The sequence below is a fragment of the Helicoverpa zea genome, chromosome 5, assembly GCF_022581195.2.
Source record: "Helicoverpa zea isolate HzStark_Cry1AcR chromosome 5, ilHelZeax1.1, whole genome shotgun sequence".
Taxonomy (NCBI): Eukaryota; Metazoa; Arthropoda; class Insecta; order Lepidoptera; family Noctuidae; genus Helicoverpa; species Helicoverpa zea.
Genome location: NC_061456.1, coordinates 7,827,395 through 7,852,919, shown reverse-complemented (window position 1 = coordinate 7,852,919; position 25,525 = coordinate 7,827,395). Strand labels below are relative to the sequence as shown.

Sequence of the window (25,525 nt, the reverse complement as noted above, 5' to 3'; positions counted from 1 at the left end):
GCCGCTGCCTATTGGCTCGACGACGAGACGGCGGTACCCTTCCCAGGCCGTGCACACCTAGACTGTGTGCTCCACCGTGTCCTCAGAGCTGTCTGCATGGTAGTGCAGTAAAAGCCCTTGCTCAATAAGGTCATAGAGTAGGTAAAATAAGCATAACCTACATTTTTACCTAATAGGAGCTGACAGCTATGAGGATATTCAGAATAACCGAATGAATAAAATTTGTTTAGATATTATAAATTAAGATGAGAATGAAGATTTGTATCTAACCTAGAGTAGTTATGGAGCCACATAAGTTTACTTTCCTAAAAAACAGCAATTTTAACACTCTTTTTTTTTTTTTTTTTTTTTTTACTTGGCTAGTCGCTATATGCGCATTGCCACCGACAAAAACGGGGAAACTTGGTAGGAATGAAATAAAATTTAGGTAACGGAATTTGGATAGGTATTGGCTAGGATTATTCGAATACTAGGATATTAAATACGTATATTATTCAGAGAGATAAATGCTACTAAATACATATATATATTAGGATCTTTAGTTGCCAGCAAGACAGGGATAGAGGTAGGAAAAGGAATCTTATAGGATAAAAGACTTGATATAAAAGGTTCGTGATCGAGAAGAGGACAGGAAAAAAACATGTGGTTTAAATCGCCAATCTCACCACATTCGCAAAGGGCACTATCAACGATCTGCAGTCGGGCGAGGTGAAGCTTGGAACAATTATGACCTATTCTCATACGAATTAGGCAACTGGTAGCAGCTTTATTAAAATTTAATTTAGCGAACCACGGTTTTTTTTGGGATGCATGATTGGATACGAGCGTAATAGTTACCTTTATTGATACTGCTATTTGCCCATGACTTACTCCAGTCATCCCAAAGAAAATTCTTTGGTAGACTAGCCAAGTCATGAGCAAAATTTATATATGGAAATACATCACCACATTCTACCGCTTCGCTAGCCAGATGATCAGCTTTCACATTTCCTGTGATGTTGCAATGACCCGGAATCCACACTAAGGAAACTTGAAAACCTAATTTAATACATTGATATAACAGGCTTCTAATGATTAATATAATCGGAAATACTGGATTAGATTTAAAAGGATATTTTTTTATTGCTTGCAAAGCACTTAATGCGTCAGTAAATATTACTGTCTTACCCAATTTCATTAAGCGGACGTACTCTAAGGCCTTGAGGAGACCAAAGCATTCTCCAGTAAACACTGAAGACTCAGGAGGAAGCTTAACTTTTTGAACTATATTATATTGGGAGTGAAAAACGCCAACTCCGACATTACCAGAAGAAGAGTGTTTAGATGCGTCCGTGTAAATATGATGCCAATTGTCCCAGTGTATGCTCTTTGAAAAGTTGAATAACTCTTTTATACAATTATCATCTTTATTAATGCCAAAATTTAAAATAACATTCGGAGTAAACACTAATGATTCGTAAGAATTGCAAAAAAGAGGAAATGTTATTGATTTATAAGTTGGAGCTTGCAAAGCAAGGTACTTTTTATAGCTAACAACAAGACAGGGAGGTGATTTGTGAGACCAATAGTGAGAAGAGTTGGTTTCCTCTAAAAGAGACTCAAGTTTTGCGCGTAAAGGGTGATTGGAAAATTGTAAGGCACGGAACAAAAACTTGTCGGAAAGATACTGACGTCGAAGGGATAGAGGAGGATCAACCGTTTCGACCTGTAAGGCATTAATTGGGCTTGACTTCATAGCTCCGGTTACAATTCGTAAAGCCTTTGACTGAATAGCGTCCAATCTTTTAAAAGCAACTAAATTACCAGGTTCTAGTAAGAATGTACCATAGTCTAATACACTTCTAACTATTGCATTATAAATTAATTTTAATGAGAATGGATGGGCCCCCCACCAAACTCCAGACAAACATCTTAATATATTTATTCTTTGTTCACACCTCGCTGCTATATATTCGCAGTGTGGAAGTCCAGAAAGTTTGCTATCTAATATCAGACCTAAAAACTTGACTGATGATTTAACAGGAATAGGAACATTATCATAATATACATACACAGGAGGAGGAAGACGCATCCTAGAAAAAAGTACAACAGTACTTTTTGCGGTAGACAGCTCAAGACCATTGTTATCCATCCATTTCTTTAAAAGTGTGAGACCCGATGACAATGAATCACAGGCCGTTGTAACAGAGTTATTTGGGCAATACAACAGAAGATCATCAGCATATTGGAGCACTTTCACTTCATTATTTAGAGAAGATTCAAGATCGTAAGTATAAATGTCATAAAGTAGAGGACTAAGAACTGAACCTTGAGGGAGACCTCTCCACAGGACTCTAGATTCACAAGAATCCTCGTGAGTAAGTTTTATATACCTCTCAGATAATATATTTAAAATGAAATTTACAAGCATTATAGGCACATTTAACTGCAGAAGTTTATATTTTAACATAGAAATTACAACGTTATCGTAAGCCGAAGTGATATCCAGAAAAGCTGAAACTATGGAGTGATTGGAAGAAAATGCTAATCTAATGTCAGTGATAAAGATACTTAGACTATCTAGGGTACTTTTACCACGCCTAAAACCAAATTGACTTTCGCTTAATATTTTCTTACTTTCTATAAACCATTCTAATCTATTTTTAGCTAAGTGTTCCGAGACCTTTAACATTACAGATGACAAAGCTATTGGTCGATAAGAAGAGCAGTCAGAAGGACTTTTATTGGGTTTCAAAATTGGTAGGATATCTTGCGATTTCCAAGAAATGGGAACCTTACCAGAAACCACAATTTGATTAATTAATTTTAAGTAATATAAAAGAGATAAATCACTCATATTAGCCAGAAAAGAGTAAGGTATACCATCTGCACCCGGGGCAGAGTCTTTGATTTGGTACAAAACACCTTTTAGCTCTTCTAGAGTAAATGGATTATCGAGTACGCAGGGAGGATCTGATAATGCGTAAGGCATATGATACGCAGATATATTATCTGGGACGTATGGGGGAGCTAATTTATCTAAAAAACTATTTCTTAATTGAGGTGGAAGGCATGCAGTAACCGGTTCAGAGAAAGCTGATCTGAATCTTCTTATGTTGCGCCAAACAAGAGAAGGTTTAACATTTGGTGATATGGAAAGACAAAATGATCTCCAGCCCTCAAACTTCTTTTTTTTTTATAACTTTTTGGTGTCTGAAATTACTTCACATAAAATGTCAAAATTTTCTTCGGTAGAATTTTCAAAGTAGAACAGTTCACACTGCTTTCTTTTGTGTATAGCATCTGTGCAATCCCTATCCCACCATGGTGGCAATGGGATTTTGTTTTGTGGTTTTTTATGAGGAAAAAGATTATCGGCAGTTTTTATCATGGCATCTGATAAAGCATCAGCACAAGCCTGTTCATTCCCACTTTGAATTTCAGGAAGGCTAGAAACGATTTTATCCAAGTGTTCCCTATACGTATGCCAGTTTATATCGGTTAGTTTATACTTCAACCGCGGAGGGCGACTGGAATAAGATTTTTGGCTGGATGGAAATTTTAAAACTATGGGAAAATGATCACTACCATAAGTAGAAGGCATAACTTCCCAACTCAAATGCGAGGCTAGTTTATTAGTGCATAGTGACAGGTCAGGTGCACTGGCACCTTCATTTGGAGATGTGCGTCGAGTAGGCGACCCAGTGTTTAAAATACAAAGATTAATATTATCTAACATATCTAATAAAGTACTACCGTAACTATTTGTTGTAGCACTACCCCATACTTCATGTTGAGAATTAAAATCCCCTAAAACTATAAATGGTTTGGGAAGAAGAGATAAAATATTTACAAGTTCGTTAAAGATTGAAGAAGAAGGACGAGGAATATATACAGAAACGAAACATATACTATCTACAACAGCTGCAATTATGGAGAATGAATTATTATGAGATGGGAGTGAGAAAAGTGAAAATGAATGATGATGCCTGATGAGTAAGGCTACACCGCCATACCCATCAGAACGGTCTTCCCTAAGACAGGCGTAGCCAGGGATCTTGAACAAAGACCCTGGCTTAAGCCATGTCTCTTGTAGGGCAAAAACTATAGGTTTAAAATTATTGATAAGATGTATTATATCTGATTTCTTATTAATTGCGCTTCGACAATTCCATTGTATTGCCTTGGCTTTGTGTTCCATTATGAATATTCTTTTCAGAAACTGCATTAATTACAGTGGCAGCGATGGTCGGTGAGAGGTGTTGAGTCTGGGTTAAAGATTTAATTAGTGCTATGATTAACTCATTTACTGAAGCTGATGATAGATCATCTCTGGGGATGAGAGCACAACCATCTTTTGGTTGAGGCAGACCCCTAGCGAGTTCTTGATGGAATTGCTGATCATAACCTTTTGAAAACTGAATGGGGGAACGAGGCTTAATAAATACAGTTTTTTTATAAGATGTCTTATTTTTTGTTGGAGAGTAATCCTGAGGAACAGAAGCATTTATATTGCTTGAAACTGTGGGAGAGGAAAGCAAAGCATCAGCATAAGAAATTTTGGAAATTGTGGGATGAAGTTTTGAGGCTTCAGCATATGATATGCAGGATTTGGCCATAGATTCCTTTATATTTTTCTGCCTCTCATATTCTAAACATTTCCTGCTAGTGGCCTCATGGAAACCTTTACAGAGGCAACAATGCAAATTGTCCTCAGAGATGTTGCACCCATCCCCAGAGTGACCTTGACCACATTTGTAGCATCTAGGAGTAGATCTACATTGACTTTTAACGTGCCCATATCCAGTGGCGGATTTACCAATAGGCCAAGTAGGCCAGTGCCTAGAGCGGCAGATTTAGAGGGGCGGCAAATTTTGCGAATTTTTTTACAGTTTTTTTTTTTATAATTATACGAGTACACAATCCATATATAAATAAACGATTAATAAACTCACTGTAATATATGCTTAGGTTTATGTGATCATGAATTTTAAAATATTCCAATAGCGTTTCAATAAAAATAAATTGAAAAATCCGCTCGCTTCGCTCGCGGTTTCTTCATCTTTTCTGGTTTATTCTGCGCTCTTTGAGTCCAATCTAACAAAAAGTTAAAGCACCGAAAACAACTGACGCTCTACGCTGACGATTTCTAAGCTGTTCAGGAGGTGGAGGACTTTTGTGTCCCAAATAATTTCGCTTTTGTGTCCTCAAAACTCAAAACAGGAAATATGGTCTATAGGGCAAGCTTACTCACCAACAGAGCAGTCATCTACTTTAGAAATCGATGCATTTTACTCAACTCTCAACATCGCCCTAAAAAAGTACACATACAAACACTGCATAGTAATGGGAGATTTCAATGCTCAGATTGGAAGTCCACGAAATGGAGAAGATATTGTACTTGGCCCTTACATCAGAGGGAAAAGAACAAGGAACGGACAAAAACTAATAGAAATGGCGATGGAAAATAACATGAGGATAATGAACAGCCTATTCAAGAAAAGAACTTCAAAAAGATGGACTTGGGAATCGCCAGGCGGCAGTTTCAAAAACGAAATTGATAACATCTTAACAAATAGACCAAAATTAATTGACGACTGCGGCACCATTTATGTAAATTTTAATAGCGACCACCGAGTCCTCAGAGCACGTCTGAGCAGGTCAATGGGCACTATTAAAAGTCGACCCTTCAAAGTCAGAAGACCAACACCAAATAACAAACAAATGTTAAACACCATCAAAGACAAACTGAAATTAGTGACAGAATCATCCTTTGAGGGTATAAATACTCAGCAGAAGTACAACATACTACATGAAATATTGACATTGAGACCAGAACCTGATACTAAATATAATACGAAGGATAAGAAAAACTTGTCAGAGAAAGTAATTACACTCCTAGAAGCAAGATCAAAACTGTTAAATACTACAAAGAAAACAAAAATTATCAGAAACAAAATAAGCGAAATAAGTAAAGAAATCAAAAACCAAATAAGAAAAGACAGAGAACGCACTAGGCGTGAAACTTTTGAAAAATACATAAGCAAAACCGGAGGTATTAAAAAGCTCTAAAAACTTTAAAAGAAAAGAAAAACTGGATATCCAATATGAAAGACCGACTTTCGAAAACGAAAACAAAAAGATATGATATACTGTCAATAGCAACTACATTCTACGAAAACCTTTACTCCAGCAAGAACCAAATAGGTAGTAAACACCGACTTAAATAACACCGACGCGGTTCCACCTATACTAATAGAAGAAATATACAAGGCAATAGAAACACAGAAGAAGGATAAAGCTCCCGGCCCTGATAATATCAGCAACGAATTACTTACAGATTGTAAAAACGAGCTAGTACCACTACTTAAACACATTTTCAACGACATATTGCACACCGAGGAAATTCCTGCACAGTGGACTACATCAACAATAATCCTACTCCATAAAAAGGGGGACAAAGTAGAAATTAACAACTACAGACCAATAAGCCTAATGTCGAACATTACAAAATTTTTGCAAAAATTGTCCTAAAGCGAATAACCAAAACTCTTGATGAAAACCAGCCCAAGGAACAGGCTGGCTTCCGGTTAGGCTATTCAACATTGGACCATATACTAACGGTAAGACAACTTTTTGAAAAAGCCAAAGAGTTTAAAGTGCCCTTCTACTGTTGCTTCATCGATTTCAACAAGGCATTTGACTCAATAGAACACAACAGTATCTGGCAATGTCTGAAGAAACAAGGAGTCGACCAGAAATACATTAGGATTTTAAAAAAAGCATATACACTAACAGTACAGCAAGAATAAAACTAGAGAAACAAGGGAAACAAATAAACATAAACAGAGGCGTACGCCAGGGAGATCCACTGTCACCTAAATTATTCACAGCTGTACTGGAAGATATCTTTCGGAGACTGGAATGGGACCACCACGGACTTAACATAAATGGCGAAAATCTTACACACTTGAGGTTCGCTGATGACATAATAATACTGGCAAGGAGCAAAGACCAACTACAATACATGATCACTGATCTGGATAGAGAAAGCCGCGAGGTAGGTCTGACGATGAACACTTCAAAAACCAAAGCTATGACAAACGCATTGGAAGACAATATTCTTTTAAACGGCGAACCAGTAGAGTTTGTAAAAGAATACACTTACTTGGGCCAACAAATCTCGGTCACTGATATAATGACAAAAGAAATCGACACAAGGATTGGAAATGCATGGAAACGCTACTGGGGGTTTAAGGAAATAATGAAGAATACAGAAATCAAAACGTACGTGAAAACAAAACTGTATAACACTTGTATACTCCCAGTCTTGACATATGGCTGCGAGACATGGGCTCTCACCAAAGCGCAATATAAGAAACTTGAAACGTGTCAGACGGCAATGCAAAGAAGCATGCTAAATATAAGAAAATCTGATAGAATAAGAAACACCACTATCCGAAGGCGCATGAAAATTGAGAATGTCACAACTAGAATAAGGAAACTAAAGTGGAAATGGTCGGGCCACATAGTCAGAGGCAATGACAAGTGGAACAAAAACATAATATCTTGGTACCCTAGGGACAAGAAAAGAAATCGAGGAAGACAGTACCGAAGATGGGATGACGAAATTAAAAGCATAGCAGGGAATATATGGACTAGAAGAGCCCAATACAGAGCAGAGTGGAAGGAAATGGAGGAGGCCTTTGCCAAAGTTGGGAAAACAGACCAGGTCGTTGGTGTCATCAACTCGTCAGAGTTGTTAGATTAAGAATAAAGGTCTGAATAAAGGCTATTTTTATTTTTATTTTATTTTTTATTTTATTTAATATATGCTTAGGTTTATGTGATCATGAATTTTAAAATATTCCAATAGCGTTTCAATAAAAATAAATTGAAAAATCCGCTCGCTTCGCTCGCGGTTTCTTCATCTTTTCTGGTTTATTCTGCGCTCTTTGAGTCCAATCTAACAAAAAGTTAAAGCACCGAAGTAGCAAAAACAACTGACGCTCTACGCTGACGATTTCTAAGCTGTTCAGGAGGTGGAGGACTTTTGTGTCCCAAATAATTTCGCTTTTGTGTCCTCAAAACTCAAAAAATTTGGCGCTCGCTACGCTCGCGACTTTTTCACTTTAGGCCGGTTTTATAAACTCGTTTTGGTACTTTACTGTTCTAAATCTTAAAAATTTTGCGCTCGCTGCGCTCGCGGCTTTTTTACTTGACACTGGTTTCTATAAAACTAGTTAGCGCTTTATAACTTTGCAGTGGTATGACTCCGGTTTCTTTATGTTAAACCTAGCAAAAAGCACCATGAATGATTTCTACACAATTTTTAAGTACTTCAATTACAATTTTAGTCCGTGATTATATTGTGTCGTTTTTTTGGGGGGGTGCCACCCGATGGGTGCGCCTCTGATATAGTACCTACCCGAACGAATGAACCGATTTTAATTTAGTATTTTTTTTGTATTACAGGTGTTTTACGGGCGAGTTTCATGAAAATCAATTGAGCCGTTTAAAAGTTACAGAGGTTTTACGCTTTAAGCTTGTGGCACATTATAGCAGCACCGCAACAGCACGGCTGCAGCACGGCGTCGCCTCGAATTAAGACTACGGCTAGCTGCCAGCGCGCCAACCACGCGCAGTCCGCTCGCCGTCGGCGCGCCGTCCGCTCGCCGTCGGCGCGCCGGCTGCGCGCCGGCCGCGAGGTGTAAGCTTGCTGTCACCGCAAACTCAATATTATTTTAAGACGATTATGATTGATGTTATGATCGAACACGACGTAATGACGTTGTTTCGCTGCCGGCTCGGAGTCGGCGCGCAATTAGCACGCCGTCGGCGCGCTGTACGCATGAGGATCGCTCGTTTGCAGCACGCGGGCGGCGAGTCGAGTTGTGTGGGAGCGGCAAGCACGCTGACTGCTCGCCGTTGGCTTTTTCATATTGACATTACGAAATATATTATAATATACACGATTTAATGCTCTAAATTGCATGACAACTTAAATGCTGGTGTGGAGCCGTGCTGTTGCGGTGCCGCTATAATGTGCCATAACCTTTAAAGTCGCTGTCAGATAAACTTGTTAGGTCAACATTAAACTCTTCGGTACATAGCGGGTTGCAAAAATAATCTAGTAACTGACAGAAATATCATTAAGTTCACAATCATTAGGGGCGGCAAAAATTGAATGGCCTACTAGCGGCAAATTTGTAAATCCGCCACTGCCCATATCTACAACAATTATAGCACTGTATTGTAGGGTAAATGTATAGATCTACAGCTAATGAAGTGTAGCACATATACACCCGCTTTGGTAACACTTGACCATCAAAAGTTAATATAACAGTTTCAGTGTTTTTAAACTCGGATTTGCCATCTACAACAGTCTTACGTTTGATCCTCCTCAATTTTAAAATCTTTCCACAACCAATTGGGACTGAAATATTTTCGAGGACATCATCATCAGACCACTCCATGGGAACGCCTCTAACGACGCCCATGCGGGTCACCGAGAAAGTTGGAATGAAAGCTTTGAAATGTTCTTTTTCTAATAAGCTATTGGTAATAAAAGAGTTGGCGTCTAGGTATGTAGTAAAAGATACAACCAGACGATTGCGACCAATTTTTTTTAAACTACCGTTAACAATGCCTTTAAAAGAATTCCTCCTTAAAAACCTGCCAAACGAAATTGGGTTTAAGTAGCTATTATCGTTGGGAGCAGTTTGCTCTCTCTGTATATGTACAAGAAATGGTGCCGCATCGGAAGAATTGTATACCAATCTGGCTACCGAAACCGGTTTCTGTGGAGATACATTTGGGATATCAATATGCGAACTAACAATAGGAACAGACGTACTATCAGTCTCCATGTCCACCACGCCACAACTGCAGTCCGACTGAGTTTTCGCGCCATTTTTGCGCCTTCTCTTATTACACTGTTTGCAAAGGCTACGTGTGGATACCCTTTTTCTCTTTGTATTAGTAGTACTGACGGCGGAGCCATCAGTGTCTACTCCGGTGTCGTTATTCGACACTGTTACATAATGCCCAACTTCGGGCGGCAATGTTCCTCCGGGATCATCCGGAGGATCCATGTTATAAAAAGAAACTAAATAAAAAACTTACCAAATAGAATTTACACTAACACTATAACTAAACTACAAAATATTAGGATAGAATATATACAAAAACTTAATCTAATCCAATATAAAAATTATTTTTCAACTCGAGCAAAAGAAAACACGTCCGCCAAAGTTCAGGTTTCCCGCGCTTTTTTTCTTTATAGTTCGGCCATTCAGAGAATGCGTTCCTGACACGTCGCGATTGAACTGACGACGTAACTTTGCAATGGCGTTGCAGTTACGATAAAAATATTTTTGCTGGTTGTTTACCGTTTTAACAATTGAGGAGCATTAAAACAACATTATTATATCAATAATCAATGAATGTAGTTACGTCGTCAGTTCAATCGCGACGTGTCAGGAACGCATTCTCTGAATGGCCGAACTATAACACTCTTACAATATGTAATGTATGCAATATTACATTATGTTCAGGCCACATAATGAAGATTTGACGTTAAATGAACAATTGCTATATATTATCACAAAAACGTATAAACCGGTAAATTACCGGTTACATATTATTTTTACCGGTAAATTAAAAATCGCGAAAATGGGCGGTTTTACCGGTAAAACCGAAACCGGTAAACCGGTATTGCATGCCCTAGTTACCATCCCTCGGGATCCCTTTTTGGAATGCAGTTTCTTTTTCTCCATCATATGACAATTAATGAATGATTAGAAAAGAAATAATACAGACATATATAGAAAGTTGATTTTCATCTATTTATATACCAGCCCTTATTTTGTAGCGACGTTTACGTACAAACGGTAAGGTGATCTTCACACTGCCCCGCATCACGCTGCATCTTGCGTGTCGACGCACCTACGCGCGTTCCTGCGGGAGTGCAGATCTGCATCATCGTGCGGGTTTTTCGCGCACTCACGCGCGTAGGTGCGTTTTGTAGATTCACGCATGGCGGCTCTCATCGAGTTCCATTTTCAAATATACACGTCACGCCCATTCAAAATCACGCGCGTCAATGCGGGATTCGGTGTGCCATACCATGCGTTTCGCCCCGCACCTACGCGCGGGGGTGCGTGTTTCTCCGCATGTATGTGCGTGATCCGCATGAACGCGCGTGGATGCATTTTCAGTGTGTTGGACTATGCGTGTTTTCCATACAAACGAAGATATTTACAAGCAACGGAAAAAAACGCATCCACGCACTACGCTGCATCATGCGGGGCAGTGTGATAATCGCCTATTTCAAAAATAATGAGAATTGACAAAGCTGCGTTTGACCTTTTTTGTTCGACGATCATAAATAGTATTTGTCTAAAACCAACTAGGTAAGCAAATCCATTAATAATCTTCAACAAACTTTTAGCATTAAAACCAAAAGCAAGATAGATTCACAGGTATTTACCTGCTTGTATCTTTCTGTAACAACTCATAGGATTAGACGCAAATAGAGGATTACGCATACACTCATTCAAACTTTGTCGTGTTTGGGCCTCGCATAAACTTCGAAGAAAACATTTGGATAGCTAGCAATAGACAACTATGTAGTATGAAACTTATAGTAGTTTTTCGTAGAACGTTTCCAAAGTATGATCAAGATAATAATTTATCGTTTTAGGTAAGAACACTTGAAATGTTTAGGTACTTATTATCGTTAGGGTTGAAACTGTTAATTAGACGATAGTCCGATAGTCTATCTGGCATTTGTGAATTAACAATAAATACATTATGAAATACCTAAAAATATACAACAATCTGGGAGTATGTTTGCTTCAAAACATGTCTTTTGAACTTACTTTTGAGGAACGGGTATTGGCTGGCTACCCGTTACGATCCCGTACTTGATAATGTTGTTAAGATTTTTAAATGGAAAACATTTGAATAACATTCATAATTTTATTTACGTTGGTTTGTCAGATAAAATGATGTATGATTATTCAACCTAATTTTTATTTATGATGGCGTTTTGTTTTTGTTTAGAAAACGCTGTGAACGTGTAAATGAAGACTGTCAGGTTAAAATAAACAGAGTGCTTAGTGCGAGTTTTCGTGAATTTTTTTACGGACTCACGTGAGAGCGCGTATACTAAGATTTGTATGCAGTGTTGCCAACTTAGTGGATTTTCCACTAATACTGGTGGTTTAAGTCCCCTATTTAGTGGCGAAATGTTGAAAGTACTGCGGGTCAAGTAGCGAAATGTAAGTTTTGTGGTACAACTTTAAGGAGTTACTATGGAGATTTGAAGTCTCACGGAATGTCAAAAAAGCATCTACAAAACAAAAAGGTGAACGACTACTATATAATTATATTAAGTACTCATTCATTGGTCAAATGCGTAACTAAACAATTTGTGAAACTACTACGCCGATTATAATTTGTGAAGGATTCGGATCGGGTCGGATGAATTGCTAAACAGATGTAATGCTTTGTCTGTTTTAATTTTCTATCGTTGCCGAGTTACATCTTTGGATGATTAAATTGTTTTAGGTTACAATAAAATATAAACAATATTTTTTTAGTGGTGAATTTGGTGATTTTAAGTGTGGGATAAATTTTTGTTAGTGGTTTTCTGGTGGTTTTAAAAGTTGACTCTGGTGGTAAGCTTCTACAACTGTTGGCAACACTGTTTGTATGGAACAAAAACAGGTTCCAATTTTTGACACTAGGTGGAGCTGTTTTTGTTCCATACAAATCTTAGTATACGCGCTCTCATGTGAGTCCGTAAAAAAATTCACGAAAACTCGCACTAAGCACTCAGATATGCAACGGTCAGTCTGTTTACTTTGTCCCTCGAGGCCACTTGTCCTGAAGCCGATTCACTTTCAATGATTTTTTCAGTAAATACAATTATCGAGCGAAGATTATTTGATGTTGTCCCAAGTACTTACTTCGGGATTACTTAAATCAAATTTAGAGCTCTCGTCTTAAATTAAACATTTAAGGATATCGGAAAACACTGTTAGGATTAGACGAAAGGGGAGATTTTTGTCGAAAACGGTTTCCTCTTCTAACATCTGAAGTAACAATAAAATAAGTTTCTTTATTCCAATAAGGAAAACAAGTAGCAAGAATGATACAAATGGAAAGTAGATATGTGTCTCGGATATTTTTACATCAATTGTTAAATACCATTTGAGCCCTACCAATCTAGATAAATTATGATCGATATCGCCAATCCATACTGTCCTAAAGTCGATCGCTTCTCAGGAAGTTCAGTCAGTCTAGTAAATTCACTTATTCAAGTTTAGTAGCACTAGCTCTTCGCAAATAGAGGGGGTTTTGGCATGTAGCGCTAATTCCGACCCTCAAAGAAGATTACAGCAAATTCCGAATACTAGTAATGGCTTTCGTGTTTGCAAATCGAGAAACTAATGGGACAATTTACGAGAGAGCTATATAAATATGTAGGGCAAATATTACCGCTGAGTGGAGTATGAATAGTTCGTATGTTTGCCGTCGTGTTGGCTGGAATGTTCTGGAACTTGTAGGAGGCAGATGAAGTGACTAATTAACTGAAATGTGTCTTGCATACGTGTATCTAAACATATTCTAAACGTAGTGTGTATTTTAGAATAGGTTATTAAAAACACTGAAATAGTTCATAATTGGAAAGGTTATGAAATACTCGGTAACGCCAACCTCTTTTTCATTTTCTTCAGGGAGGGCGTTGAGTTAAAACTAGATAGAAAGTTTGGCGCAGATTTAATATCGTCATTAGGTAGGCACTTATATTTTTTCAGCACGAAAATATTAAAATGATATGATTTTCTTATTAATTCTGGCGGATTTAATAGTCATACAGGCAGAAAACTTTTTTCGTGGTGTATTTCAATGTGCATTTTCGACGCCTATTTAATACCTCGAGTTCTTTTAAGTACAAAAACCATCACCTCATCGTTTCAACCGAAAGATGTCCTCTGTTGGACCTTATCAACTAAATACCTTAGCAACCTGCCTACAGCTAAAGAAAGCCTGAAAATACGTGAAATATTTAAATAAAATTTTAAAAGGTAAAATTTTAAAAACCTATTCATGATTAGGTATGTAATGAGTTATCAACTTTGGCCCAAAAGAGGATCACCTGCTGCTAAAAACCGGCCAAGTACGAGTCGGACTCGCGCACGAAGGGTTCCGTGCCATTATTTATAAAACGAACAAAAAAAACACGTTTCTTGTGTGGGAGCCCCCAAAATAAGTATTTAATTCTAGTTTTCAGTATTTGTTGTTACAGCGGCAACAGAAATACATCATCTGTGAAAATTTCAGCTCTCTAACTATCACGGTTCATGAGATACAGCCTGGTGACAGACGGACGGACGGACGGACAGAGGAGCGAAAACAATAGGGTTCCGTTTTACCCTTTGGGTACGGAACCCTAAAAAGCGGCTTTAAAGCAGCTAAAAAATATTTTGAAGTAAAATGCGTAACAAGATTTGCAATAGGTAGATGAAAACAACCACCTTAATTTACGGTAGAAAAACGAGAAGACCTTTACCACACCAACGTTCATAAGGATTTACGCTTCAATTTAAAATGGTTCTACAGTTTTTACTGCGCCGTAAAGAAGTTATAAAAATAAACCTGTATTAACCGGTATAGAAAACAGCAGCTGTGAACCCATGAAAAATATGTTCTTCGCCTACACGTCTCATGACATTAGCTATTTATTTGGGGAATAAACTCTATCACTAGACGATTATTCTTAAATTTCCATCAGCCACTTCTTGATCAGACGAGTAGATATCATTAGATAGGTAGGTGCAACCTACCCAACAACGTAAAGCAGGTAACTACTTAGGCAGAGATTTCTTTATAGGATCTACCTACATGGGAATCTACATTTATAAGCCTTTCTCGGTCACTGAGCTGTAGCCATAGTGTCCATTAGTTACCTAACTAGTAGGTTAGTACCATGGTTAAGTAGGGGAAGATGGGTAACAGTGGATCGTGGGTCACAGTGAATCACTTTGCATAACTTTGTATGTATTGCACGCACACACTCACGCGCTTGTGTGTTTGATGACCTAGCGGTGCCCCCCGCGCCTAACTAGTTGCTCGCAGTGTTTCGAAGCGGGAGGCCGCGCGGCGAATATCTCGAGACTAGGTAAGTACGATAATAAATTTTAAGGTTATTTTTGAACACGTGTTTTAAACATATTAAATTAAATTAGCTGGATTTTTGTCTTAAGGCCTTGCTCTTTAATGTTTATGATGTTATTTTGTAAATAGATGCTTGTGATATACGCAACAAAAACTTTTTTAAGGTTGTTTTTTTGATGAAGGTATCTTTGGGTTTCACTGAATCATTTTGAATTGGGAAACAGTGGATCGAGATCCACTGTTCCCCAAATGAAGAAATCAGGGGGGCACAATGGATCATAAGCGAAACCCAAAGAATTATGTAGAAATCAAAATTAAAATTAACTGTAAACATTGTTTTTACGAAATGTTTAAAATTACAGTAAGGTACTTACATAAATACAATTGTTTTTTTCATGCCTTTGTGGCACAGTGAATCAGAATAATTTATTATTAATGGAATTGTATTTTTAAGGTAAAGATGCCGAGATACAAGAAAAGAAAGACCAGTATAGGTCTAACCACTGAAGAAGAAATGCGGAATGCCCTACAAATGATACAAAATGGGCAAAAAATAAGAGCTGTTGCAAGAATCACTAACATCCCTTTCACAACTTTATACAGATACAACGAAAAAATAAAAAAATCAACCAACGAAGATCCGTTAAGTTCGGAAAAGCTAACACCTAATTACAGTGTGCGTAAAATATTTACTACAGACCAAGAAGAAGTTCTGGCTGAATATATAGCAGAATGTTGCAAAGTATTTTATGGTTTATCTACTTTAGATGCTCGCAAAATTGTTTACGAAACCGCTGTCGTTAATAATATAGAAGTACCTCAGAAATGGCATGATACAAAGCAGGCAGGAGTTGAATGGCTATATGGTTTTCGAAAAAGGTATCCAAACATCACTTTAAGGACACCTGAGGGGTGTAGCCTTAGTCGGGCTACATCGTTCAATAGACATAATGTCACTATGTTTTATGACAACCTAGAAACTGCAATGTCTCGACACGAAATGTTTGGGAATGGAACTAGAGTGTATAACCTTGACGAGACAAATACTATGACTGTTCAAAAATCGGCTAAAGTTTTGGCATTAAAGGGACAAAAACAGGTGTCAAAAGTCACAAGCGCAGAAAGAGGGACTCTGGTAACAACATGTTATATAATCAACGCGTTAGGAAATACGTTACCGCCAGTAATGATTTTTCCGCGAGTGCACTTCAAAAATCATATGCTGAATGGTGCACCAACTGGAACACTAGGATTGGCCACGCAAAGTGGATGGATGAATAAGGAACTATTTGTCAAAACAATGAAACACTTTATTACACACACAAATAGCAGAAAAGACAACCCTAGTCTCTTGATTTTAGACAACCATGAGTCACACATCAGCATTGAAGCTCTTAATTTAGCCAAAGATAATGGTGTTACTATACTCACTGTTCCACCACACACAACAGGTAAGATACAACCATTAGATGTTGGCGTTTTTGGCCCTTTTAAAACGGCATATAACAAAGCTGTTGACAGCTGGATGATGCGGAACCCCGGGAAGACCTTCTCCATTTATGAAGTAGCTGCGTGTGTTAGAGAAGCACATATGAAAGCAATGACCCCAAATAACATATGTAATGCCTTTAAGGCAACCGGGATTGTCCCCTTTAACAGAGACATATTTTCTGATGATGATTTCGCGCCCAGTGAGGTAACAAACAGACTATTAGAAAAAGAAAATATAGTGCCACCAGAAGAAGAAAGATTAAACAATGAGAATGATGTGAGAACAAGGACCCCATCTCCATCAATAATACATAATGATACAATATTACACTCTATTGACACCCCAAGTTCTTCAGTGAATTTACTGTCTCAAGCAGTTTTACTGTCCGGTAATATAACGAGTGAATATCCTTCTGAAGAACACATTTCTATCCAACCAAACCGACTTTCCCAGCTCGCATTGCAAGCAGTTTCCTCTACCAGAACTAGTCCAGCACCTTTGAATATCACAATTGACATAACAAAATTTCATCGCACACCATCCAAAAATCCCAGTCCGATTCCATCCTCATCTTTATGTTCTCTTCCTCCCTCCCCTCATAATTTACCGCAAAAAAAGTCGATAAATTCGGAGGTTTCCTCTCCAGCATGCAGCAAAAGAACACCCAGTGTTAAAAAATTCATTAGTCCATTCGAATTTAAGGGATTACCCAAAGCAGGACCACGAAAGAAAGGAAAATCTGTTATACGTAGAGGTAAAAGTATGATCGCAACAGATACACCTTATAAAAATGAAATAGAACAGAGAGCTGAAGAAAAAAATAAACAAAAAAATAAAAAGAAGTCTGTTAACGTAGTAAAAAGAAAAATCTTAGAAAGCGACAGTGATAGTGAAGAAGAGGAGCGTATGAGTCTTTATTCAGAGGAAGAGCCTACTTTTGATGAAGACGATGATAAAATTGATGTTGTGGATCCTAATAACTTTCCTTTATTACAAAATTTGCCAGAAGAGGGAAGATTTGTACTGGTCGAATTTCAAGTGAGAGGGAAAAAAGTCTATTATGTAGCAAAAGTTATAGGAATAATTAATGAAGATGTAGAAGTTAGCTTTCTTAGAAAGTCTGCAAAGAATCCAAATAAATTTTGTTTGCCTAATGTTCCAGATATAGCTACTGTTAATAAATATGATATTAAACTAGTGTTGCCTCAGCCTGGATTTAGTGGGAGTACTAAAAGAGTACAAGGGTTGTACCAATTTGATATGGACTTCTCTAGAATAGATCTACGTTAATTAGTTTTCTTTTCTACTCATAAGATGTTAAATGTTTGTAGAATAGATCTGCGTTAATATTTTTTTATGTTGATTATCTACTCATAGGATGTTATTGTTGAGTTTTCTTTATTAAAATTTGAATTTTATGTCAAAGTGGCTAACAAATTGCTTATTATAAAGTGTTCCTTAAGGGTATTTTGACGGATCTAGTCTACCTACTCATAGTTAGTTTATTTCATTACTTTCAAAGTATAAAATGTTTACCTAATTAAATATTGAATATCATTGTTCAGTGATTCAATGTGAAGCACTATTTTAGAATTTAATTTTTGTTGTCTTTTTGTTCAAAAACGGTAGTTACCTAGTTTAATTTACTTAGAGTTTAATTTTTATTTAGAGGGAGTTCTTCATTTGATTTTGACTTGCAACAATAGTGTTGCTCAACTGAAAGTATTATTTGATCTCATTACGCAATAAATAATAAATATTGTGTCTATAATTGTGTTTTATTACTATTATAATAATGATGATCCTGTGTACCCCATATGATCCAGTGTGCCCAACCCAATGATTCACTGTATCCCAAATATGGGTCACAGTGAATCAATTACCACTTTAAAAAAAACGGTTATATCTCATTAATTTATTGTGTAATATGGCCGTTGACGTTTTTTTTCAATAGACAGATATATTTATAGCTGAATCATTCAAAAACGCAGTACTTATAGCTTAAAATTCCGTAATACAGGCGCTTCGAAAAAAAAATGATTCACTGTCCCCCATCTTCCCCTAGCTATAGCTGCATATGTGGTTGAGTGTGTGTAGGTATAGTGCCTACTCAGTAGTAGTGAAATGGTGCGTAACTGCGTATCTGAATGCTTACTAAAACAAGCTTACGATACAAGCTCCTTAATCTCTTTCAATCTCCCCAATCACGCATTATTACCGGCTACCGGAGACATTACTCGTCAACAGCCCTTGCTACGCCTTATGCACAAAAAAGATTAGGGGTTGAACTCATTACCATATTTAGAAAAGGCTTAAAGTCCTTAACGTTAAACATTTTTTCCTATAAAGAAAGTGCAGGTAGGGCCTCAAGGGCTTGAGTGGGGCATTGGTGACCAATGCAAAGCTATAGATATATTTCCTATTTCACCATTCTAGTATATGAAATTAATATGCTCGTAGATACAAGCATTCATATATTTTTCGAAGGTATACGTATAAATAGGGCCGAGCCGCCCTGCTTGCGAAGTGTGCGGCGTACACAGGTGCCAAGGAAATAGGGGCACCGCACGGTAAGCTTTCGGTACCGCTACCTGAACCTACTGACTGACGACTGCTGGTTTCTCCCTTACTAGTGCCGGTGTTCAAAATCAGCGTATCTAAGTTCGTGTAAGTTCATACACTTCGTCCGCGCAATGGCAATGTGTAGTAAAATTCTCAGTACTTAATACGAATAAATTAAGCAATAACACGTACCTAATACAGTTGAGGAGTTCCCTCAACTCTCAAGTTTCCAAATCCTATCTGACCATGGAGACCTGGATGACAAAAATACTAATCGGGAAGATTATCCTTTCAAATGAAATTAAAAATTTTCAAATCAGTTGGTCCAAATGAAAAAAAGATACATTTGTATGTATAGAAAGACGTAGCTTTTTTAGATATATAGATTTAGAGCTTTGGCAACACTGTTCAACGAAACTTCAAAATCAATTTGACAATTTTGACAAATGCGACGACGCGACGCAACGCTACGAAAATAAATATTCGTTTTGCCGTATTTTGTTTAATTATCGAAGTATTAATTAATTCTATCTGTGTTTTAGTTAATCATCCAAAATGGTTAAGCTTACGACAGAGTTGATACAAAACTCTATGCAATACATGAATCCATGTCGTGATCGCGAATTAGATCTTAGAGGTTAGTATTTGGACTTGAAATTAGGGAATTTTGTATTTAATATTGTATTAATATCTTAATTAATAAGGATAACAAAATGATATTACATTTTATTGTATTTAATTTGCATTCTATCTGTCTATCTATATCTATCTTCCCGCCTTATAGGTTACAAAATACCGCAAATTGAGAATATGGGCGCAACATTGGACCAGTTCGACACCATCGACTTCTCAGATAATGATATCAGAAAACTGGACGGATTCCCACTACTAAAAAGGATCAAATGCTTGTTGTTAAATAACAACAGAATTGTGTAAGTACCGAAATACATACACCTACCCACCAGCAATCTCAGAAATCATGAACATACTTATTTAACCCTTATTTCTCATAAAATTGTAGTTCAAATGGTCATAATAAACCATACATACTTTAATTACAGGAGAATCGGTGAAAATTTGGAGCAATACATACCTAATTTGGAGTCCCTGGTGTTGACAAACAACAATATTAGTGAACTGGGTGATTTAGACCCTCTAGTCACACTGCCTAAGCTCAGAGCACTTTCGCTGCTGCATAACCCAGTCTCAAACAAACAGCATTACAGGTACATGTCATTTTCCCTCTGTAATACGTAAAATATGTTGATAAAACTGCTTAGTGAGAGTTCACAGCATCAAGTAGCTAGCGTAGCTTGTATACAACAACTTCTGCTGATTTTCCATATTCCTCAATCTATTCCCTTTTATATTTGCAGAGCATATGTAGCTTTCAAATTCCCAGAGCTCAGGTTACTAGATTTTAGAAAAATTAAACAAAAAGAAAGAGATGAAGCAAATGCATTGTTCAAAAGTAAAAAAGGAAAAGAGATGCAAAAAGAAATTACAAGGAAGGCAAAGACGTTTGTTCCTGGTGGAAATATGCCTGATCCTAAAGTTACAAGTAAGTTTACATTTATGTTTTTGTATATAAAAATTTTGTTTGATTTAATCTGGACACAAAATATAAAAAAACTGATATTACTCCTTTAAGACTTTTTGGAGAGTTTTAAACCTTTACGTATCCACTAGGAGCTACATGGGTGCGATCAGTAAGGTTTAAGATACCATTTCTGTTACAGATCTCACTCCACAAGAGATCCACAAGATTCGTGAAGCCATCAAGAATGCTTCATCTCTGCAAGAAGTGGAGAGGTTGACGAGAATGCTTCAGTCAGGCCAGATTCCTGGACAGAAACCGTTACAACCGTCAGCACAGCCAAATGGCCAACGTAAGATTCATTATTATATAGGTTTGAATAGTCTACAGATTGGCATTATCAAGCATCTTACAGTGAGTTGCACTAGTCAACTATTACTGAACCATTGATTTGACCATTGGGCGGCAATTTCACGGCTGAATAAATGGTGCAACTCACTCACCCTATCTGTTCTCCATCTGAACAGTTATTCCTGTAGTGGTGTACTCTTGACAGAATAGTTGTGGTCACATCCCAATCCAGTCTTGTTTCCTATGCCGCAGACATTTTCTTATGCAGAGATACCATGTGATTTAATCACTGTAGCTATACCAAATTACATTTTTAGGTTCAAATTGAGAATTTGAGCAGCTTTACTTATTTTTGTGAACTTTTCTTTTTCTCTGTTCCAATCACCCAATCAGTCTTCTGACTTTAAGCAGATATGGGGAAGTTAAAGTATTTTTGAGAACTGACAACCAAATGTACGAATTCTTATGATTCCAGAAGATGAAGAGGAGGAGATGGAGACGGATCAAGCAAATGGCCAGTAAAGAGGTTAACTAACACAAAAATTACAGACTTTCCTTATTTTGCTGTATAGAACAGATAATACAGCATGATATTTACTTTTTTTTCTTAGTTTTAATCAAACGGATTGCGATTATGTTAAGCTGGTAAGAACAGAGTTGAGTTCTACACTACATATTTAGCTTTTAAGACTGATACTACACTAAAAGGTTATTGAGTGAAAGAACAGATACCTACTCCTAAAACAAAAACTGCTACAAATATTACTGAATTTCACAAATAAGCTCTGTTTTTGAGTGCCAAAGTGGCATAACCCAATTTCATGAAAAGCCATTTTTTTATATCTACTGGTTTTACGATGTTACCTGAAAAGAACTCCATACTACAACTGTTCACTTCTATTTTTCCAATAAAACGAAATTCCCATCAAATTGTCTTATTATTTATTTTCACGATTTAATTGTCATTTATATAAAAATTGTTTTGCTTTTAAATATAATAATTCGTCATTGCCAGCATCTAAATACACAGTATAAATATCAGGTAGAAGTATCATTCGTCCAATTAAATCTTTTATAGAAGGCCTTTTATCAGGCAATATTGAAAGCATTGCGTCAACGATGTCCTGCATGCTTCTGTCATATATGGTCAAATCAATTGGATGTACGTTGCCACTCGTAATGGCCTTCACTAAGCCAACTAGTGTCTGCAAACCAAAAAAAAAAAATATCAGTGCACTTGCACTAGACATGACGCTGTCTGAAAACTGTGTACATAATTTTATGGCGAGCTTACCTCAGCATCGAATGCCCTCTTGTGTGTACACATCTCATAAAGTAAACAACCAAGCGCCCATACGTCACTTTTGCTACAGTATGGTTTACCTTCGCACAGTTCTGGGGCCAAGTAATAAGGCGTGCCTATAACAGTCGATGTTTTCTTAGCACTGAAAAGATTTAATAATACTTTAACACTTAAATTACCCTTATGATAGGTAAACAACTTTACTGACATCTACCCACCTTGCCAACATTTTAGATATTCCGAAGTCACCTATCTTGACCACTACACCATTTTTGCCAGTCAAGAGAATATTTTCTGCTTTCAAATCTCTATGGATTATATTTTTGCTATGGATGTAGTTTACTCCTAACAGTACTTGGCAAAAATAAAAAAGTATTTCCTGCAACCATAACAGTAGTGAAAAACAAGTGAAACGAAAAATAAATATTTCTTCTTAGTAGGTACCCACTCACCTGTTGTTGCAATAAGTTGGGACACCTCTGATACATATACTCCGCTAGATTCCCGCTAGTGGCATATTCCATGGATATCATTACATGGTTATCAGTATAGTAACATGCATAACATTTTATGATATTCGAGTGATTCAGAGAGGATAAAATCTTGACTTCATTTGCTATATCCTGTAAAATTAAACTATCTAAATAAAACTACTGACTACCTCTTTAGTTTGAGTTGCAAGAAGTAGTTAAGTACCTGTTTATGATCTTGAAGCTTAATATTTAATTCTATATCCTTAACTATCGTCATCTGAGGACTATCTCGCTTTTCACATAAATATACATTTCTGAAAATCACAAAATAAAGCTTTACTTTGTACTAAGTATAACAAATGCGTATAAATCATCCCTTTATTGCAAGTCTTAAAATAACGTGTACGTACCCGTAAGTCCCTTTACCAACTGTTTTTAAGACGTTCAGGTTTTGATTTTTAAATCTTTTTGTTATACAGTCCATTTTTATTGCTTTACGTAATTAAATCAAAATGAAAGTCATTTAAATCTGTGACCATTAGTATCACATCAGAATAACAAACAAATATTTTAAACTACCCGCTTTCCGGCAGCACTTTCAGTGATGGACACAGTATCGAGAAGGAATAGAGGATTTCTATTTTTTATTGTAGAGTCATAGATGAAATTCTTGTATCCTCACTGAATACAAGTATTGATTTGCAGCAGTGGCAGCGATATTACAGAGAGGACAAAATATTCACGTATTTTTACAATAAATATATGTATATTACGCGACTCTACTACATCTACAGCGCAAGTTAGTCGATATAAACAATTATCTCACAACACTAGGTAGCGCATCTCTAGCGCTGCCTGACTGACTTTTCCCAATCAGCTGGATATAAAATCAAAATTTGTAAATAATTTAAGGCCTAAGGCTTGTAAAGGCCTTATTTGTTAATTACTATCAAGGAACAATATCTGGACCAGAAAAATGGGTCAAATTATGGGAACTTTGGGCACACGGAATGTTGGTCTTCAAATGAATGATCAACCAACATTCGACCCTCATATCGGATTTGATCAAGAGCGAAAACCAAGAGGTAAAGTGTAAATTACGCCCGATAACGAACTCTTCATCATGATCATGTTTTCAGTATTCTATGTTATAAATTCAATCAAAAGTAAGAGTTACATAATTTTTGTTTAGGTTATGTAGCAGTCAAAACAAAGTGTTATTGATACTTGAAATGTTTGGAAATTAAAGACAATTTAAATTTAAATACAATACTGAAGCAACAGACGATTAGTACCTACTTTCACTTATTAAAAGATGATTCTCCAACAAAGCAATACTTCATATGGACAACTGTTTATTTTTCAGTAATGGTTGCTCGTGAGGAAGATCTAATTTCTGCCAAGATCCCACATCAAAACCGTGACTATTGTGCTCATTACTTGCTGGACTACCAGTCCTGCCGCTACAAGAATATGCCACTCTTGTACAAGTGTGCCCATGAGAGACATGCCTATTTGACCTGCGAAAAGGATGAGTATGTCCACACACTGTCATAACTCACTTGTACATTATAAAATGATTATCAGTTTCAAATCTTAATTTTTTGGGTTAGGAGATTCATAAAATTAAGCTTTTATAAAGCTTTATTTAGGTTTTAGCATAAACTTGTCTATCAGTTTTATCACAAAAACATTCAACACTGATTTGATTTGTTTTTGTCACATTGACATTATTTTTTCCTGTAATGTTAACCAAATGGCTGATCAAAATTATTCTGAAGAGTTTGTCCTATACAATGTTTTAAAGGAGGTGTTATGCTTTAGGTCTTTAGGCTAAGTTGACATAAAATCTAACTCTTATTTAGGTTCATACAATTTTGCCCTCTGTTCACTTTCCCAAACAAGAGTTAGAACTATTCTTTTTACAAAAGTAATAAGTACCTACAGCAGTGACTACATAATAATCCATTGTTACAGCTATATAATCCGCATGAAAGAATTTGAACGCGAGCGTCGTCTCCGGCTTCGTGAAAAGCGGCTTGTTGGTGTTGCATAAAAGTTATATCCATCATATTTATTAGAAAATTATGTTGTAAAAGGGTGTAAATAGACCATAAAAACCGCTAAATATTATTTGTTTATAAAACCCCTATTCTCCTTGTGTATTTTGTTAAGTAATCCATTTCTTTTTTTCCTTTTTACAATGGAACAACCTTCTTGGAATGACCACCAAAAAGACCTTACAAATGTCTGTTTAATATTATGTTGCCAAAATCTTTTATTATGAGTCTAAAATAGGAAATTACGTTGATAACAATATATAGGTAATGCTCCAGATAAATACTTTTTGATATGAAGCTAATATTTATAACTAAACTAACTAGCTACCATTTCTTTGAATGTAAAACTAGACGAGCTTACAAAATTTTCTTTCTACACGCTGTTATCTCAGGATCTTTCTTACTAAATAATTTGAAAAACATCCGCACATTCTGCTCTCACCCTATTATTTGATACCCTCTTCAGGGTCAAGATGGCACTACTGTCTCACGTCTTTATATTATTTTAGGTAGGTAGTTTTCTTTTAGAAACGGAAAGGCGTCTAGACATTCTCCTATGTAATAATTAGTTATTTTAAAATC

At 36.7% G+C, this 25,525-nt stretch overlaps 4 protein-coding genes and 1 long non-coding RNA gene across 6 annotated transcripts; 4 read left to right on the top strand and 1 right to left on the bottom strand.

The window, feature by feature from the left end:
• The first annotated feature begins 2,336 nt into the window (after positions 1 to 2,336).
• LOC124630709 lies at positions 2,337 to 4,440 on the top strand. Its single transcript, XR_006984441.1, has 2 exons — positions 2,337 to 3,671; positions 3,754 to 4,440. It is a non-coding gene; the product is annotated as an uncharacterized LOC124630709 (long non-coding RNA).
• A 10,575-nt stretch (positions 4,441 to 15,015) lies between these two features.
• LOC124630325 lies at positions 15,016 to 18,425 on the top strand. Its single transcript, XM_047164182.1, has 2 exons — positions 15,016 to 15,169; positions 15,620 to 18,425. Exon 2 carries the CDS (start codon positions 15,626 to 15,628, stop codon positions 17,945 to 17,947), a length of 2,322 nt encoding a protein of 773 aa, XP_047020138.1. The 5' UTR covers positions 15,016 to 15,169; positions 15,620 to 15,625; the 3' UTR covers positions 17,948 to 18,425.
• Positions 18,426 to 19,645: 1,220 nt separating this feature from the next.
• On the top strand, positions 19,646 to 22,037 carry LOC124630503 (U2 small nuclear ribonucleoprotein A'). Its single transcript, XM_047164442.1, has 6 exons — positions 19,646 to 19,856; positions 20,004 to 20,151; positions 20,281 to 20,445; positions 20,596 to 20,780; positions 20,959 to 21,108; positions 21,583 to 22,037. The coding sequence occupies exons 1-6, from the start codon at positions 19,775 to 19,777 to the stop codon at positions 21,627 to 21,629; spliced, it is 777 nt and encodes a 258-aa protein (XP_047020398.1). The 5' UTR covers positions 19,646 to 19,774; the 3' UTR covers positions 21,630 to 22,037.
• On the bottom strand, positions 22,027 to 24,263 carry LOC124630502 (serine/threonine-protein kinase Nek8-like). 2 transcript variants are annotated; one of them, XM_047164441.1, is made up of 6 exons: positions 24,183 to 24,263; positions 23,107 to 23,197; positions 22,863 to 23,033; positions 22,629 to 22,789; positions 22,402 to 22,552; positions 22,027 to 22,312 (listed from the first exon to the last, which is right to left on the bottom strand). In XM_047164441.1, the coding sequence occupies exons 2-6, from the start codon at positions 23,158 to 23,160 to the stop codon at positions 22,070 to 22,072; spliced, it is 780 nt and encodes a 259-aa protein (XP_047020397.1). In that variant the 5' UTR covers positions 23,161 to 23,197; positions 24,183 to 24,263; the 3' UTR covers positions 22,027 to 22,069. The 2 variants fall into 2 exon arrangements, with proteins under 2 accessions (XP_047020397.1, XP_047020396.1); XM_047164440.1 differs by lacking the exon at positions 24,183 to 24,263 and adding an exon at positions 23,294 to 23,582.
• LOC124630504 (NADH dehydrogenase [ubiquinone] 1 beta subcomplex subunit 7) lies at positions 23,711 to 25,011 on the top strand. The gene is made up of 3 exons (XM_047164443.1): positions 23,711 to 23,968; positions 24,250 to 24,418; positions 24,861 to 25,011. Exons 1-3 carry the CDS (start codon positions 23,860 to 23,862, stop codon positions 24,937 to 24,939), a joined length of 357 nt encoding a protein of 118 aa, XP_047020399.1. The 5' UTR covers positions 23,711 to 23,859; the 3' UTR covers positions 24,940 to 25,011.
• Positions 25,012 to 25,525: the final 514 nt, after the last annotated feature.

Bases quoted from the DNA above. Each gene is read 5' to 3' on its own strand.
- LOC124630325 (XM_047164182.1), top strand. From the start codon at position 15,626: ATGCCGAGATACAAGAAAAGAAAGACCAGTATAGGTCTAACCACTGAA.
- LOC124630503 (XM_047164442.1), top strand. From the start codon at position 19,775: ATGGTTAAGCTTACGACAGAGTTGATACAAAACTCTATGCAATACATG. The intron at 20,152-20,280 runs GTAAGTACCGAA...CTTTAATTACAG, and splicing joins TTAAATAACAACAGAATTGT to GAGAATCGGTGAAAATTTGG. The intron at 20,781-20,958 runs GTAAGTTTACAT...TTTCTGTTACAG, and splicing joins GCCTGATCCTAAAGTTACAA to ATCTCACTCCACAAGAGATC.
- LOC124630502 (XM_047164440.1), bottom strand. From the start codon at position 23,367: ATGGACTGTATAACAAAAAGATTTAAAAATCAAAACCTGAACGTCTTA. The intron at 23,034-23,106 runs GTACTTAACTAC...TTAATTTTACAG, and splicing joins AGCTTCAAGATCATAAACAG to GATATAGCAAATGAAGTCAA. The intron at 22,313-22,401 runs GTAAGCTCGCCA...TTTGGTTTGCAG, and splicing joins AGAGGGCATTCGATGCTGAG to ACACTAGTTGGCTTAGTGAA.
- LOC124630504 (XM_047164443.1), top strand. From the start codon at position 23,860: ATGGGTCAAATTATGGGAACTTTGGGCACACGGAATGTTGGTCTTCAA. The intron at 23,969-24,249 runs GTAAAGTGTAAA...TTTATTTTTCAG, and splicing joins TCAAGAGCGAAAACCAAGAG to TAATGGTTGCTCGTGAGGAA. The intron at 24,419-24,860 runs GTATGTCCACAC...CCATTGTTACAG, and splicing joins TTGACCTGCGAAAAGGATGA to CTATATAATCCGCATGAAAG.